Consider the following 15,397-nt stretch of genomic DNA (forward strand, 5'->3'; position numbering starts at 1 on the left):
GTTGTTCGTTGTCGCCTCCGCACTACAACACTCTTCCTACACGTTTTGTTGCGAGCTGCGACGTTGGACAAATGAGGGTGAGTTGCGTCGGCATGGTCGAGCTACGAGCAAGCGTAACACAGAGACGCCACTGGGCCAACATCGAAGCATTTTATGCAAAAAGACCAGATATTATAAAGATCCACTGAAAGTACAAAACACCTCAAATATAACAAAAATTACATCAAGGTCCATGAACCATCAAACGACCAGAATGAGCTGTTGACGCGTCACTGTCGCCACTCCCATACCAGAACCGGGCCGAGCTTGTTGATGACAGCAGGGAAGTTTTCGTGCAGGTGCCCTACGGACCAGCGCCCCGGAGCCGTAGTCGTTGCCGTTGAATTCTTGAATCGGTCTGAAGAACCTGACACCTAATATCGTCGTTGCATATGCACGACGAGAAACTCGAACCTCCCCGCCTGAGGAGTTGGCATGATTCCACGACAGTGTTTCGCGTAATCTGTTCCAATAGACGAACCTAAGGAGGATCGGAACCCGGAAGACTGACTCGGAGAAGAAACGATTTCCATGAGCTGGTCAATCTTCTCAGCACTTTGAGAAGGAGGATGCAGAGGTCGGTGGTCATCCTCCTTTTAAAAAAAAGAGTTGGGCGGCAATTTTGCAATGTCCATATGGACGTTGGAAATTTTCCAAAGTGAGATGCTCAAAGTGCCGAATATCCAGTTTTCTCCAATCGACACTGCGTTAACCTTTCTTTTCCTGTAAAGGAGAGATCCAGGACCATGGAGAAATTTCCCCGCGGTACTTTGAGAAGTTGGTTCCAATATTTGTCAACGGAGAGGAGAAACTTGCAGCGACCAGCGACGGAGACCTTTCCTTAAAACCGACTTGAAGCGATGAAGATGCAGGCCTCCGTCCTCGCCCACGAGAGCAAGCGGCATTAGTAAAATCGAAACCCTGTCAGAACGGGTGAACGGGCAGATCCCCACGCCAGCGTCGACCTGTCCCATGTTACTTGAAGAAGCCGTAAATAAAGGAAGGAAACGAAGGAGAAAAGAAAGATCGGACTGATGGAACCGACGAACGCACCAAACTGCTTTTGGCGCAGGCGCAGGCGCAGAATCGTGCGTCGTCCTGTAGCCTCGCCTCGCCACCAACCGGTTCATCAGTCACACTCTCACACAGTGCGCAGCGCGCACGCTCTCCTCCTAATCTTAAGTAGAAAACGAGGTAGCTGCCTGCGGCCTACCTCACTCACCCAACCGCGCGCCGGCCCGCTCCTGCACTACGCCAAGAGGCTTCCTCGCACCGGACGGAGGATCGCGACTGCCTAGCTACCCAGAGCAGAGCTTGGAGAATTCTTACGGCTCAGAGCCTGCCCGAGCTCTCCGGTGGTTGTCCCAGCATCGCGATCTGTTTCTTTGGCGATCTTGGGTGTGGCTCGTTGATGATGGAGGCAACACTGGTTCTGGTGGTGGCGGTGCTCCTCCTGTCCCCAGCTCTTGTTGCCTCAGGTGGGCTATAGCTGTAATGCTCTGTTCTTTGAGCGTCCTACTTGAATTACTCTGTTTTTTGAGCATGAGAGATGCTTCATGCTTCCTTGGCTCCTTCAATGAGGTTTGCTCGACTGAGCAAAATCCATGTCTGTTCGTCTTCCCTCTTGTGTGCGTGGCAGATTTCTGCGTGTGCCGGTCGGACCAGCCCACGGCGGTGCTGCAGAAGGCGATCGACTACGCGTGCGGACAGGGCGCGGACTGCACGGCCATCGCGCAGAGCGGGGCGTGCTACAGCCCCGACGAGGTCGCCTCGCACTGCTCCTGGGCCGCCAACAGCTACTTCCAGAAGTTCAGGTCCTCCGGCGCCACCTGCGACTTCACCGGCGCCGCCACCCTCTCCACCACCGACCCCAGTACGTCCTGCTCACCATCACCAGTGCGGCCTCGTCGGTCGCATTGCCATTCCACATGACATCCTTGGATGGATTCTTCCTCACGTACGTTCGTCCTCCGTTGTTCTTCTTTCAGGTTTCTCCGGGTGCACGTTCCCTTCCAGTGCCAGGTACAATCTTCATCCTCTCTCATACGTTAAGTCGCACAATATCTTCCAGTGCTCGTCTCGTTTCTTCCGGCATTTTCCTGAATTTGATTGTAGAATCGGACGGCTCGTTACGTTGAAGTAGAACAAAAGGCTCATGAAAAGGCCAAAAGACATCTTTGTTTGGCTTCGGTGTCTTGCGGTTTTGTCATGGCTAAGCTAGACAAAAAGGAGATGCGCTAATTAAACTTTCCATACGGTTGATCGTCGCATCTGAGCTAAAAAGTTCAGACAGGCGTTCTTCCAGCATGTGCATCATGTCTGTAGACGAAAAGGAAGCTTCACTGGCAGAGCTATTAGCGATTATTGTACTAATATACTCTAGGGAAAGCTCCAGCTTTCCAAAGACTATTATGATAATACAGTTCAAGTGTCAGAGCGTGCGACTAACATATTAGGTTCGGTGTGCAAGCTTGGAAACACAGAGGCATATGACGCCATGATGCATTTTGACGTGGATGTTTTTTCTTCTCTTTGACGCAGTGCCGCCGGCACCACCACGGGCACCGGGACAGCCACGACGGGCACCGGGACAACCACGGGCACCGGGACGACGACTACGGGCACCGGGACAACTACGGGGGGCACCTTCAGCCCCGGGATGGGCACCGGCTTCAACAGCACCGGGTTCAGCCCGACGACCGGGAGCATGGACGGCACCGCCGCGGCGGCCGGCTTGCTTCCGTCGATCAGACTGGCGGCCTCCATCGCCATCCTCCTCCTCTGCTACTTGGCGCTCCCCTGAAGTCTGTCTCTCCGTCCGTCTGTCTTTTCTCATGGCAGAACACAGCACTTAGCTAGTTTCAGTAGTCTTCTTCTGGTCTGCTAGAAGCAAGCTGAGAGTGTGGTTTTGTCTAATGGAATCCATCGATCTGGACAGTTGATTGTTGTTGTTCCCTAGTGTCATGGGCTAGCTGGGGGGTGTCATTTTGGTTCTAGTTTAATTTTAATTTATGGCCTCCCACAGGCTGGTGGTGGTGTATGATTCGGTAGGATGGCTGTCTCTTTCCTCTCCAAGGACCCTTGTCTTCCTTGTCTGTTTTTATACTGTTGGCTTCTCTTAATTTTAAGCATTTTTTGCTTGTGAATCTGGAGCTATAATCTAGCTGGCGGTTTGATTTAATTCATCCAAGAAAGATCGGTTGGTGCAATCATAGGTCGCCATCAACTTTCCTTGCATATTTTTCGGTGTTGATGGTGGCTTGTGCGTGCCATAATATTCTCAACATGGAATCTCGCATCTCCCCGCATGCATCAACTTGTTAGCCACCACCATGTGGTGTGGTGTGACCATCTAGAGGGCAAACAACAGTAAGATAATTCATACCCAAGTACATCTTCATCGTTGATCCTTAAACCGTCCACATCTGTCCGGACCGAGCGGTCCGGTCGCATTTTCTCACCCCATTGGTCCAGACCGCGGCGACACAAGCGTCGGACACCCCGGACCCACTGGAAAATCACTCCCACGCTCGCGCCCTCTCCCACGTGAAGCGGTTGTCGCGTATTCATGCCAGCCTGCACCGCTCCAAAGCGGCAGCGACACATTCATGCCGGCCTACAAGCGGACACGACCTCTATTTGGAGCCGGCATTATAGTAGCACGCCGGCCGAGAGTGCCGCCCTGTCTCCGTGCCTGTCCCAATGCCAGAGAACCATGACCGGACGGTACTGGACGGTTGTGTACCACATTCATGTCGGTTCTCGTCTGCTCACCTGCTGAAGCATTAAACTGGTGTGGAGATTGGGAAAACTACTCGGCGCTCGCATTGATACACCACGGCGCGTGTCCTGACCGGTGCCCGCTATTTAAACGGTGCCTCCTCTCCCGTCACGACTGAGGGAGTCCTGGATTAAGGGGTCCTCGGACAGCCGGATTATATACTTTGGCCGGACTGTTGGACTATGAAGATACAAGATAGAAGACTTCGTCTCGTGTCCGGATGGGACTCTCCTTTGCGTGGAAGGCAAGCTTGGCGATTCGGATATGTAGATTTCCTTCTCTGTAACCGACTCTGTGTAACCCTAGCCCCCTCTGATGTCTATATAAACCGGAGGGTTTAGTCCGTAGGACAAGGACAACAATCATAATCATAGGCTAGCTTCTAGGGTTAGCATCCTCGATCTCGTGGTAAATCAACTCTTGTAATACTCATATCATCAAGATCAATCAAGCAGGAAGTAGGGTATTACCTCCATAGAGAGGGCCCGAACCTGGGTAAAATCGTGCCCCCCGCCTCCTATTACCATTAGCCTTAGACGCGCAGTTCGGGACCCCCTACCCGAGATCCGCCGGTTTTGACACCGACATTGGTGCTTACATTGAGAGTTCCACTGCATTGTCGTCGTAAGGCTTGATGGCTCCCTCAATCATCTATAATGATGAATTCCAGGGCAAGACTTTTCTCCCCAGGCAGATCTTCGTATTTAGCGGCTTCGCACTGCGGGCCAACTTGCTTGGCCATCTGGAGCAGATCGATAGCTACGCCCCTGGCCATCAGGTCGGGTTTGGAAGTTTGAATTACATCGCCGACATTGTAACGCCCCGGATTCGATGCGCCAGGTGTCTGCCAGTTATTTGCTGTTGTTGCCATGTCATTTGCTTGCGTGTTGCATTTTATCATGTCATCATGTGCATTTCATTTTGCATACGTGTTTATCTCATGCATCCGAGCATTTTCCCCGTTGTCCGTTTCGCGATCCGGTGTTCCTATGTCATCCGGCGTTCCCCTTTTGTCTCTCGTTGTGAGCGGGTGTTAAACTTTCTCGGAATGGCCCGAGGTTTGCCTAGCGGCCTTGGTATACTACCGGTAGACCGCCTGTCAAGTTTCGCGCCATTTGGAGGTCGTTTGGTACTCCAACGGTTAACCGTGTAGCCCGAAACCCCCCTTTCTCTTTGCAGCCCAACACCCCTCCAAAGTGGCCCAAAACCCAGCAAACTCCCCTCCATGCTCTCGGTCGTTCGATCATGATCGTGTGGGCGAAAACCGCTCCTCATTTGGACACTCCTAGCTCCCTCTACCTATAAATATGTGGCCTCCCCCGAAATTCCCGCAGTCCAAACCCTAGCCAAACTCCTCCGCGCCGCCGGACATGTCCGTCCGCGCCGGACATGTCCGCCGGACACGTCGTTTCGCCCAATCAGGATCTGCCACGTCACCCCGCCGCCGTCCGCGGCCAACCAGAGGGCGCCGCGTGGCCCGCCGCCGTCCCTCCGCGCCGCGGCCCGCCCGAGCCCATCCGGGGCCCGTGTCGCCGCCGCGCGCCTGCGAGCCGGCCCGCGCCGCCGCCGCACCTCCCAGCCCGGTCCCTCGCCGCCTCGTCGCCGGGTCGTCGCGCCTCCCGCGCCCGGGCGGCCGAGCGCTCCTCCGCCTCCGAGCGCCGCCGCCGGCCTCGCCCCGCCTCCCATGCTCCGCCGGAGCTGTGCCGGTGCCGCCGCCCCGCCATGGCGCGCCGCTCGCCGCGCAGCGCCCCGCCGGTCGCCTTCCGGCCCTGCCGCCCCTGCCTCGCCTCCGTTCCGGCCTGGCCGACGCCGCCCTTGCTCCTCCGCCCGTCGACCCCGTCGCCTCCACCGTCCACCAACCTCGCCGGAGCCGCCCGCCGCTCGCCGGAGTTCTTCTCCGGTCGGATCCGAAGAAGATGGACCAGATCCACCACCACCACCAACCAAACACGGCGCCCCGTTCCGATCCGCTCCGTCCCGGAACCGTCCCGTCCCGGGTTGAGTTTTCCCGGAGGTGAAATTCCACTAAGTCCCCGAATCTATGTAATTTTCATGTCATGTTCGACGCATCATATCTGTGTATCCGTAGCTCCGTTTCGTGCGTGTAATATGTCAAATTGTTTGTCTCAATGAGTACATCTTTTCATTCCATTGCATCATACTCATTTGAGCTCATCTTGATATCTGAATCATCGTTGTAAGAGTGCTTCATAATGTTTTCTGTTGTCTGTTATCAGAACGAGCTCTTTTGTCATTTTTGCCATGATTGATGTGTGCATCCTATGAGATTGATGTCTACATGTGTTTTGAACTATGCCATGTCTTCTTTACAGAGGTGCTTACCATGTATTTTTGTGATCAATGTGGTGACTAGCACAAGCATGCAAACTAGGCATCGTGATGTTACTGATTTTAGTCCCTGTTCTGCTGTTATTTTGATGCCATGTAAACTTGATGCTACAGAGAGATCCATGCATATTTTGAGATAGTTCAGTAAGGATGTTTTGAATATATGGTTATTGTCTATCCATCCCTGCCCTTGGTTGTAATTATGGATTAGTCTAGAATGTCATTTTCGTGCTCTACTTTTGCTTCAAAATATTTCCTGGCAGATTGTTTACTTGTTATTCAATTTTGCCAAGGTTGTTGTAGTTGATCCTTGCATGCTATGAACTTGTTCTTGACTTGGTTTGTTTCACAAACATGTCTTCTTGATGATGCTATGCTTATCTTGTCATGCAATGACTTGTGGTGAGTGAATCGAGCTTGTTAAGTAGTGTACATGATGTTGCTGTTTTGCTAGGCTGAATCTGTTATTTCGTGATGCGATGTAAACCTGCTTCTACAAATCATTCTATGCATAATCTGGAGATATGCTCTAAATATGTTTTGATCTACATGTCATCCTCTAACCATACATGCCCCTGGTTGCATTTATAGGTTGCTGTAGATTGTTCATATCTTGCTCCAAAGTTGCTTCATAATGTTGCTGTCGGCCTGTTAACATTAAGTTCAGTTGTTATCGTGATTGTTGCTAGTGTTCCATGCACCCTATGACCTTGCTATTGCCATTCTTAGCTTCATAAATATGCCTTCTTACTGTTGGTTGCCTTTCCATGCCATGTATTGCTCTATAGTGAGTTGCACAAGCTCATCTACATGCCTTAATAATTCTGTTTCTGCCATGTTTGAATCTGTAATATAACTTGCTATGTTTACGTGGGTGCCATCATATTTTCTGATCTTTTTTGGCTTATGGTCAGTAAGGGACTTTTGATCTATGCATTTAGTAGACTCATGCCATGCCTTTGTTTGCCATTATAAGTTCCTGTAACATGTTGTTTGATAGCTCTAAACATTACAACCTGATATTACTTGTAATCTTACCATGTGTGTTTGAGCATGTTCTAGTGATTCCTGGAGATAGCTCAGTGTTCATGTTTTGTTATGCTTTACCTGTACATCATGTCCATGTCTTTTGTTTTCATGTTGAGATGCTGTAGCTTGTTATTTTGATGCTTGCATTATGCCTAGTTGCTGTTTTGGACAGCTTGTCCTTTAAACTTGTATAGAGTGCATGTGTTGAACCGTTGCTCCGTTTTGAGTGTGCTCTATATGAAACTTGCTTGATTTTGCATGTAGCTTCATATTATCATGTTGCATCCTTGTTTTGGTGTGTTTGCTTGATGTTTGTATGCATTTTGCACCAATGCCATGTTTAACTTGTTTTGCTCATATCTTCTAGGCCGTAGCTCCGAACTAAATGAACTTTATATGTAACTTGACTAGAATCTCGTGTAGATCATCTTTGTGCATCTTAACTTGCTGTTTAACAACTTGAACATAAGGTTTATTCAGATCTGGACCAATTTAGAAATTTGCATATGAGGACTTACCGGAATTGTTATATGTTGTTCCCGGCCTCATTTAAACTTGCCTTGATGTGTTACTCTTGTTTGCATCATCTCTTGCCATGAGTAGCTTCATGTAGCCTTGTCATGCATCATGTTTGTTGTGCATCATGCCTTGTCCATGTGTGGTGTGTTTACCTTGTTGTGTGTTTCTTGTCGATAGTTCCCGTATCGTTGCGATCGTGAGGATTCGTTTGTCTACGCTTGGTTCGTCTTCGTGGCTTCATCCGTTCATCTTCTTCATGGACTCGTTCTTCTTCCTTGCGGGATTTCAGGCAAGATGACCGCTACCCTGGATCTCACTACTATCATTGCTATGCTAGTTGCTTCGTTCTATCGCTATGCTGCGCTACCTATTACCTGTTTATCAAGCCATCCTAAATTGCCATGTCAGCCTCTAACCTTTGACACCTTTCCTATGCAAACCGTTGTTTGGCTATGTTACCGCTTTGCTCAGCCCTCTTATAGCGTTGCTAGTTGCAGGTGAAGTTGAAGATTTCTCCATGGTGGACAGGATTTTGGTTGGGATATCACAATATCTTGCATATTATTAATGCATCTATATACTTGGTAAAGGGTGGAAGACTCGGACTTTTGCCTGGTGTTTTGTTCCACTCTTGCCGCCCTAGTTTCTGTCATACCGGTGTTATGTTCCCGGATTTTGCGTTCCTTACGCGGTCGGGTGATTTATGGGACCCCCTTGACAGTTCGCTTTGAATAAAACTCCTCCAGCAAGGCCCAACCTTGGTTTTACCATTTGCCTCACCTAGCCCTTTTTCCCTTGGGAGTCGCACATCCCGAGGGTCATCTTTACTTTATCCCCCCCCCGGGGCAGTGCTTGTCTAAGTGTTGGTCCAAACCGAGCGATGTCCGGCGCCCCTTGGGCAACCAGGGTCTATGCCAACCCGACGTCTGGCTCATCCGGTGTGCCCTGAGAACGAGATATGTGCAGCTCCTATCGGGATTTGTCGGCACAGCGGGAGGCTTTGCTGGTCTTGTTTTACCATTGTCGAAATGTCTTGTAAACCGGGATTCCGAGTCTGATCGGGTCTTCCTGGGAGAAGGTATATCCTTCTTTGATCGCGAGAGCTTATCATGGGCTAAGTTGGGACACCCCTGCAGGGTATAATATTTCGAAAGCCGTGCCTGCGGTTATAGGCAGATGGGAATTTGTTAATGTCCGGTTGTAAATAACTTGACACCAGATCCGAATTAAAACGCATCAACCGCGTGTGTAGCCGTGATGGTCTCTTTTCAGCGGAGTCCGGGAAGTGAACACGGTTTCTGGGTTATGTTTGACGTAAGTAGGAGTTCAGGATCACTTCTTGATCATTGCTAGCTTCACGACCGTTCCGCTTGTTTCTCTTCTCGCTCTTATTTGAGTATGTTAGCCACCATATATGCTTAGTCGCTGTTGCAGCCTCACCACTTATCCTTTCCATACCCATTAAGCTTTGCTAGTCTTGATACCCATGGTAATGGGATTGCTGAGTCCTCGTGGCTCACAGATTACTACAACAACAGTTGCAGGTACAGGTTATGCGATGATCATGACGCGAGAGCGATGTTGACTTGTTTTGGAGTTCTTCTTTTGCTTCTTCTTCGATCAGGGGATAGGTTCCAGGTCGGCAGCCTGGGCTAGCAGGGTGGATGTCGTTTGAGTTTCTGTTTGTGTTTCATCCGTAGTCGGATGATGCTCTTATGTATTGTGATGTTGTATTCGTGTGGCATTGTATGCCTCTTGTATGTATCCCCATCTATTATGTAATGTTGATGTAATGATATCCACCTTGCAAAAGCGTTTCAATATGCGGGTCTATCTTTGGTGGGACCTTCGAGTTCCTTTTGGATAGGGTCGCATATTGGGCGTGACAGACATCCGCGGAGACTTGATCTTCGACGGATTCGAACCCACGATAGCTGCTCCCTGCAGCCACGATGAACACGACTTAAATCTGTCATTGGACTATGCTTAGAAGACAACACCTGTGACTGTCCCGGCCCTAGATCCGGAACAGATTGCGCCGTCCATAGACGGGGGGCTGGACCCCATCACGGAAGCCGCATACTCTACGACGCTTGAGCCGAGCACAGATTCAACCTCTAGGAAGGCATGTGCCATTGGATCCTCGGACTCGTCTCCGGATATAGGTTCCAAACCGCGTGTGTCCGCGCCCGTCGAATCTGATTGGGCGCCGATCTTGGAGTTTACCTCCGCGGACATCTTTCAACACTCGCCTTTGGGCGATGTGTTAAATTCATTAAGATCTCTCTCCTTGTCAGGAGATACTTGGCTGAACTATGTCCGGCTTGAGTGGGAAACGAACGACGAAGAACTTCGCTGCCCACCCACCACCCACTTCATACCCACTGTCGACGACTTGATCGACATGCTTGACTTCGACTTTGAAGACATCGACGGTATGGACGACGATGCGGGATAAGAAAAGGAACCACCGCCCACAGGGCGCTGGACAGCCACCTCGTCATACGACATTTACATGGTGGATACCCCCAAAGAAGACAATGGCAAGGACAAAAAGGACCCATTTGAGGATAAGCCTCCTGAGAAGCAGCCGAAGCACCGACGTTAGCGGCGCCGCTCTAAACCACGCCATGGTAAAAATAGCAATACCGGCATAGGAGATAATACCCCGGACAATGCTGAAAACAATGAAGACCCCGCACACTTAGTCATGAAGCAGGACGGACAGGGAGACGGTGAACATAGTTCGGGGCCGCTGTCCGATCACAGCGACACCGAAGACACCACTTACCAACCTGTCTCCGAAGAAGAGGACAGCCTGGATGACGACACATTCATCATCCCCGATACACAAGTGGAATGAGAACGCCTCCAGTAGAGACTTATCGCCACTGCTAGGAGCTTGAATAAGTAGAAGTAATGGCTTAAAGCTGCACAGGATATGCTCGATGACAAATGGAACGAAGTGCTCGACACTAAGGAAAAATACGACGGCAATCACCAAACAAAGAGCTATCCCAAACGTAAACTACTGCCCGAATTCGATGATGAGGCTATAAAGCCCATACCGCCGAATAACTGCACGGACAATCGACAGGACCGACCACCTCGTGGTCGAGACAGAACAGCTAATAACCCCGCGCACAAATCTGCACCCCCGCTCCTTAAAGAAAGGGAGGTTGCAACCCGGAACCAGAAACACGATTTACGTGAAGACCTAGACAAAAGGGCTGGTGTAACAAGGTCCATCTACGGATCTCGAGAACGCGCTCCCACACAGGGTCGCGACCACCAACACAAATATCCTGGCCGCTCCCTAGTTTGGAACCAACACCGAACACTACAACCACCGGACTCACGCCATGGCATAACCAAATACATGGGCGCTGCACACCCCCTGTGCTTCACCGATGAGGTGCTGGATCATGAATTTCCAACAGGGTTTAAACCCGTAAACATCGAGGCATACGACGAAACGACAGACCCTGTGGTATGGATAGAGGACTTTATTCTTCATATCCATATGGCACGCGGAGATGATCTCCATGCAATCAAATACTTACCCCTCAAGCTCAAGGGACCAGCTCGGCACTGGCTGAAAAGCCTCCCCGACAATTCTATAGGAAGCTGGGAGGAGCTCGAGGACGCTTTTAGGGCAAATTTTCAAGGGACTTATGTCCGACCTCCGGATGCAGATGATCTAAGTCATATAACCCAACAACCCGGAGAGTCCGCCCTAAGCTTTGGAAAAGATTTCTGACCAAGAAAAACCAAATCGTCGACTGTCCGGATGCCGAAGCTTTAGCAGCTTTCAAACACAGTATCCGGGACGAATGGCTTGCCAGACACCTCGGCCAAGAAAAGCCCATGACAATGGCATCCCTAACCACCCTCATGACCCTCTTTTGTGCAGGTGAGTAGCTGGTAGGCCCGTAACAGCACCAGCGACCCATGCACATTCGAAATTAGGGATGGCAATGGAAAACCACGACGCAATAAAAACAAACATCGAAATAATGAAGACAACCCAGAAAATACAGCGATGAACGTCGGATTCAGGGGCTCCAAACCCGGTCAACGGAAAAAGACATTTAAAGGCAGCCGAGAAGGTCCTTCCAGCTTAGACAAAATTCTCGACAGGCCCTGCCAGATTCATGGCACCCTTGATAAGCCAGCTAACCACACCAACAGAGAATGTTGGGTCTTTAGACAGGCCGGCAAGCTCAACGTCGAACACAAAGGGAAGGGTCGCTAAGTGAAGACAAGGACGAATCCGCCAGCCGAACACAGGAGGACAGAAAAAGTTCCCACCGGAGGTTAAAACAGTGAACATGATTTACGTCACTCATATCCCAAAAAGGGAGCGCAAACACGCACTCCGAGATGTATACGCTATAGAGCCCGTCATCCCCAAATTTAACCCGTGGTCGGCCTGTCCGATCACTTTTGATCGCAGGGATCATCCGACTAGTATCCGTCACAGGGGCTCGGCCGCCTTAGTGCTTGCCCGATAATCGACGGATACCACCTCACTCGAGTCCTCATGGATGGCGGCAACAGTCTCAATCTGATATATCAGGACACTGTCTGCAAGATGGGGATAGACCAGTCAAGAATTAAGCAAAGCAGCACTACCTTTAAAGGAGCGATACCAGGCGCAGAGGCCCGCAGCAGTGGCTCCCTGACGTTGGAAGTTGTATTCGGTTCTCTCGATAACTTCCAAAGCGAAGAACTAATCTTTGATATTGCTCCGTTCTGTAGCGGTTACCATGCACTACTTGGAAGAACGGCATTCGCCCGCTTCAATGCAGTCCCGCATTACGCTTATCTTAAACTTAAGATGCCCGGTCCACGTGGCGTCATCACAATCAGCGGAAACACGGAGCATTCCCTTCGAGCGGAAGAACACGTCGCGGTTCTAGCAGCCGAATCATGGAGTGACCTCTGCAAAACGAGCAACTCATCGATTCTCGAAACCGCGGACACAGTTAGACGTGTTCAGCGCACACCTAGGTGTAGCAGCTCAGATAAAGCTGAGCTTGATTAGCGGCTATACTCCCACAAAAACAAGAAGACTATACATGTCTCCCTATATATGTAAAATAGGGCTTCAAAACTCCATGTGTGGTGTGTGGGGCCGCACGCATATAAAAGGTCCATAGTTCGGTTTAACCCTATTTGGACTCAAAAAATTATATCTTCATGGTTCTTTAAAACAAACCAATTCTACTCATGATCACACCAGATCCGGTCACCCGGTTCTTTCTTTGTTTCAGGTGGCCACCACTCTTTACCCCTCAAGGACACAAGCGCAACGGAGATAAAGCCGCAGACGTGCAGCAGGGCCCCGTTCTAAGGTTTCCTTTTAGATTAAGCCCCTGCGTAAACCTTTTTTACTATCTTTTGTTGTTTTCATATCCTCCTGGCTCTTTAAATGACCCACAAGGATGTCGGCGTCGTTGTCACGCCGAATAGACCTGTACCTTGAAATCAAGGGTTTTATTGCCAGGGGCTGTCATTTAGCCCGGTATTTTTTGCAAAGACCGAACACCTTCGGGAGTGTTTGGCGTCGCGAGTTTGGCCCTATATGCATCAGCTCCGAATCATGTCTTTGGTCAAATGTTGGGTTTGCCCAGCTCCCGCGTTTTGCTACCTTACGTTCCGCACCATCGGCTAAGGAAGCACGGGGAGAACTACTGCGATTGTGCCCTAGTTCATTCGGACGAGCACCTCAATAGAGAAAGCCAAAAACTGACTGTCATGATATAGCGAGAGACTGGTCAACCACTCGATGACACAATGGAATCCTCGAGATTCCTCTGCATTAAGGAAGGACCGGTTTTCCTATCACGTATGTAAATGCACCGTTTTTAGATAAAATGCGGACATACCAGGGGCTATGTAGTAGCCCCACCATCAAACTCCTATGGCTAAGTGAAAGTGTTAAAGCTTTATAGTCTGATTGCCTTGTTCGCCGCACTATCACCTCCTCAAATGGACCAAGACGTTGGATCAAGTGTGACTACGTGCTTTTTCCGAACACCCACGCGTTATTCGCAAAGGGGTTGAAGCCAACGACTGCAATCTTTCAGGTTATATACATATATACATAAACGGCTGCACAGGAGAAACTAAAATACTTTACAGGCAAAAGTATAAATATAGCATTTATTATCAAAAGCATTGTCTTTACAATTCAGATATATATCATTCGAACATGAAGTCTTCGAGCACTGAGCCTCTATCAGGCGGGCACCCTCTAAGACCTCTTCAAAATAGTGCTCCGGCAGGTCCTGGCCCCCAGTCGAACCCCGTGTTGCAATACCGGTGGCCTCCATCCCCGCCCAGTACATTTTAACGCGGGCGAGGGCCATCCACGCACCCTCTATGCATGTCGACCGCTTGATAGTGGTGATATGTGGCACAACACGAATAAATCGTTTCACCAAACCAAAATAACTACTCGGGCTTGGTTCCCCCAGCCACAAGCAGTCCACGACAACCTTCATGGCAAGTCCGGATAACCTATGGAGCACCGCCCATTCGGCCATCTTCTCGTTTAACAGCAGCGGACGCTTTGGCGTGCTGAACTGTGACCAGAACAGTCTTTCCGCTTCATGATCTTCTTGGTCCTGGAAGAACCGTGTCGCATCGGTGACACTATTTGACAAGTCCAAAGACGCGTCTTGAGAACTCCACATTTGATCAAGAGGGGCATACTTCGGATCGCCGAACTTAGTTCACAATAAAAAGGGCTTCCCAGCCGCGATCTCGCTGGCTTGCCGGAGCTCCTCCCGAGCTGCTCTGATCTTAGATCGAGTCTCTTTTGCCGTTTGCAAGGCCTTTTGCAGGTCCTCCATTTTTTCTAGGCTCTCCTTCTTGAGCAGCTCATAACGGTTAGCGTCATCCTTCAGCTCAAGAGTCATATTGGCTATTTTTTCCTCACTTCGGCGATGAGCAGCCTGTTCGGCTTTCAATTCACTCACTGCCTTTTCGGCAGCCACGTCGCTTACTCTAGCTTGCTCCTTAGCACGCGCAAGCTCAGCCCAAAGAATCTCCACAGCGGCTGCACCATCTGCACACAAAGCATATTGTAAGTCCCAGTGTCATACTGTCATACATACTTGCTGACCGCCCAGAAGACACACCTTGCGCCTCGTCAAGACGCTTATTCATGAGCGTGATGTCCTCATCCGCCGCATCAAGTTTCCGTTTCAATTCGACAAATTAGGCAGCCCGCGCAGTTCTCGGGGTTGCAGCCGCCTGTGTACAAAATTGGCAAAATCCTTTCCTGAGATTATTGATATTTTTTGATCCTCTGATCGCTCCGTTCGGATAGCAACCAGAGCCTCAGGGGCTACTATCTACACACAGTGCACCTTGTGTTCTGCAATACAAACTAACAAAAAATTGCCACCTTACGTACCTCGAAGCCTCTTAACAGTCTCATAAAGGCTTCATCCAGTCCGCTTTTCACGGACGAAATTCTTTTAATCACCGTACCCACTAAGGTATGATGTTCCTCTGAAACAGGTGCTTGCTGCAGAAGACCCATCAACGTATCCGGCTGTGCGTCGGACAGTCTGGGGCTTCTGTCTATGGTCTCTTTAGGAGTCGAACACCCCTAACCTCGGGCGGCTAAATATTCACCTTCTGGCCTCGTCCTCTTTTGGGGATCGG

At 50.1% G+C, this 15,397-nt stretch overlaps 1 protein-coding gene across 1 annotated transcript; it reads left to right on the top strand.

Moving 5' to 3' along the window:
• The first annotated feature begins 1,185 nt into the window (after positions 1-1,185).
• LOC123133786 (PLASMODESMATA CALLOSE-BINDING PROTEIN 4) lies at positions 1,186-3,185 on the top strand. Its single transcript, XM_044553193.1, has 4 exons — positions 1,186-1,517; positions 1,679-1,912; positions 2,028-2,061; positions 2,581-3,185. Exons 1-4 carry the CDS (start codon positions 1,451-1,453, stop codon positions 2,840-2,842), a joined length of 597 nt encoding a protein of 198 aa, XP_044409128.1. The 5' UTR covers positions 1,186-1,450; the 3' UTR covers positions 2,843-3,185.
• The last annotated feature ends 12,212 nt before the right edge of the window (positions 3,186-15,397 follow it).

Source organism: Triticum aestivum, chromosome 6B, assembly GCF_018294505.1.
Source record: "Triticum aestivum cultivar Chinese Spring chromosome 6B, IWGSC CS RefSeq v2.1, whole genome shotgun sequence".
Classification (NCBI taxonomy): domain Eukaryota; kingdom Viridiplantae; phylum Streptophyta; class Magnoliopsida; order Poales; family Poaceae; genus Triticum; species Triticum aestivum.

Coding starts and splice junctions, on each gene's coding strand:
- LOC123133786 (XM_044553193.1), top strand. CDS start 1,451: ATGATGGAGGCAACACTGGTTCTGGTGGTGGCGGTGCTCCTCCTGTCC. Junction 1,518..1,678: donor CCCAGCTCTTGTTGCCTCAG/GTGGGCTATAGC, acceptor TGTGCGTGGCAG/ATTTCTGCGTGTGCCGGTCG. Junction 1,913..2,027: donor CCTCTCCACCACCGACCCCA/GTACGTCCTGCT, acceptor TTCTTCTTTCAG/GTTTCTCCGGGTGCACGTTC.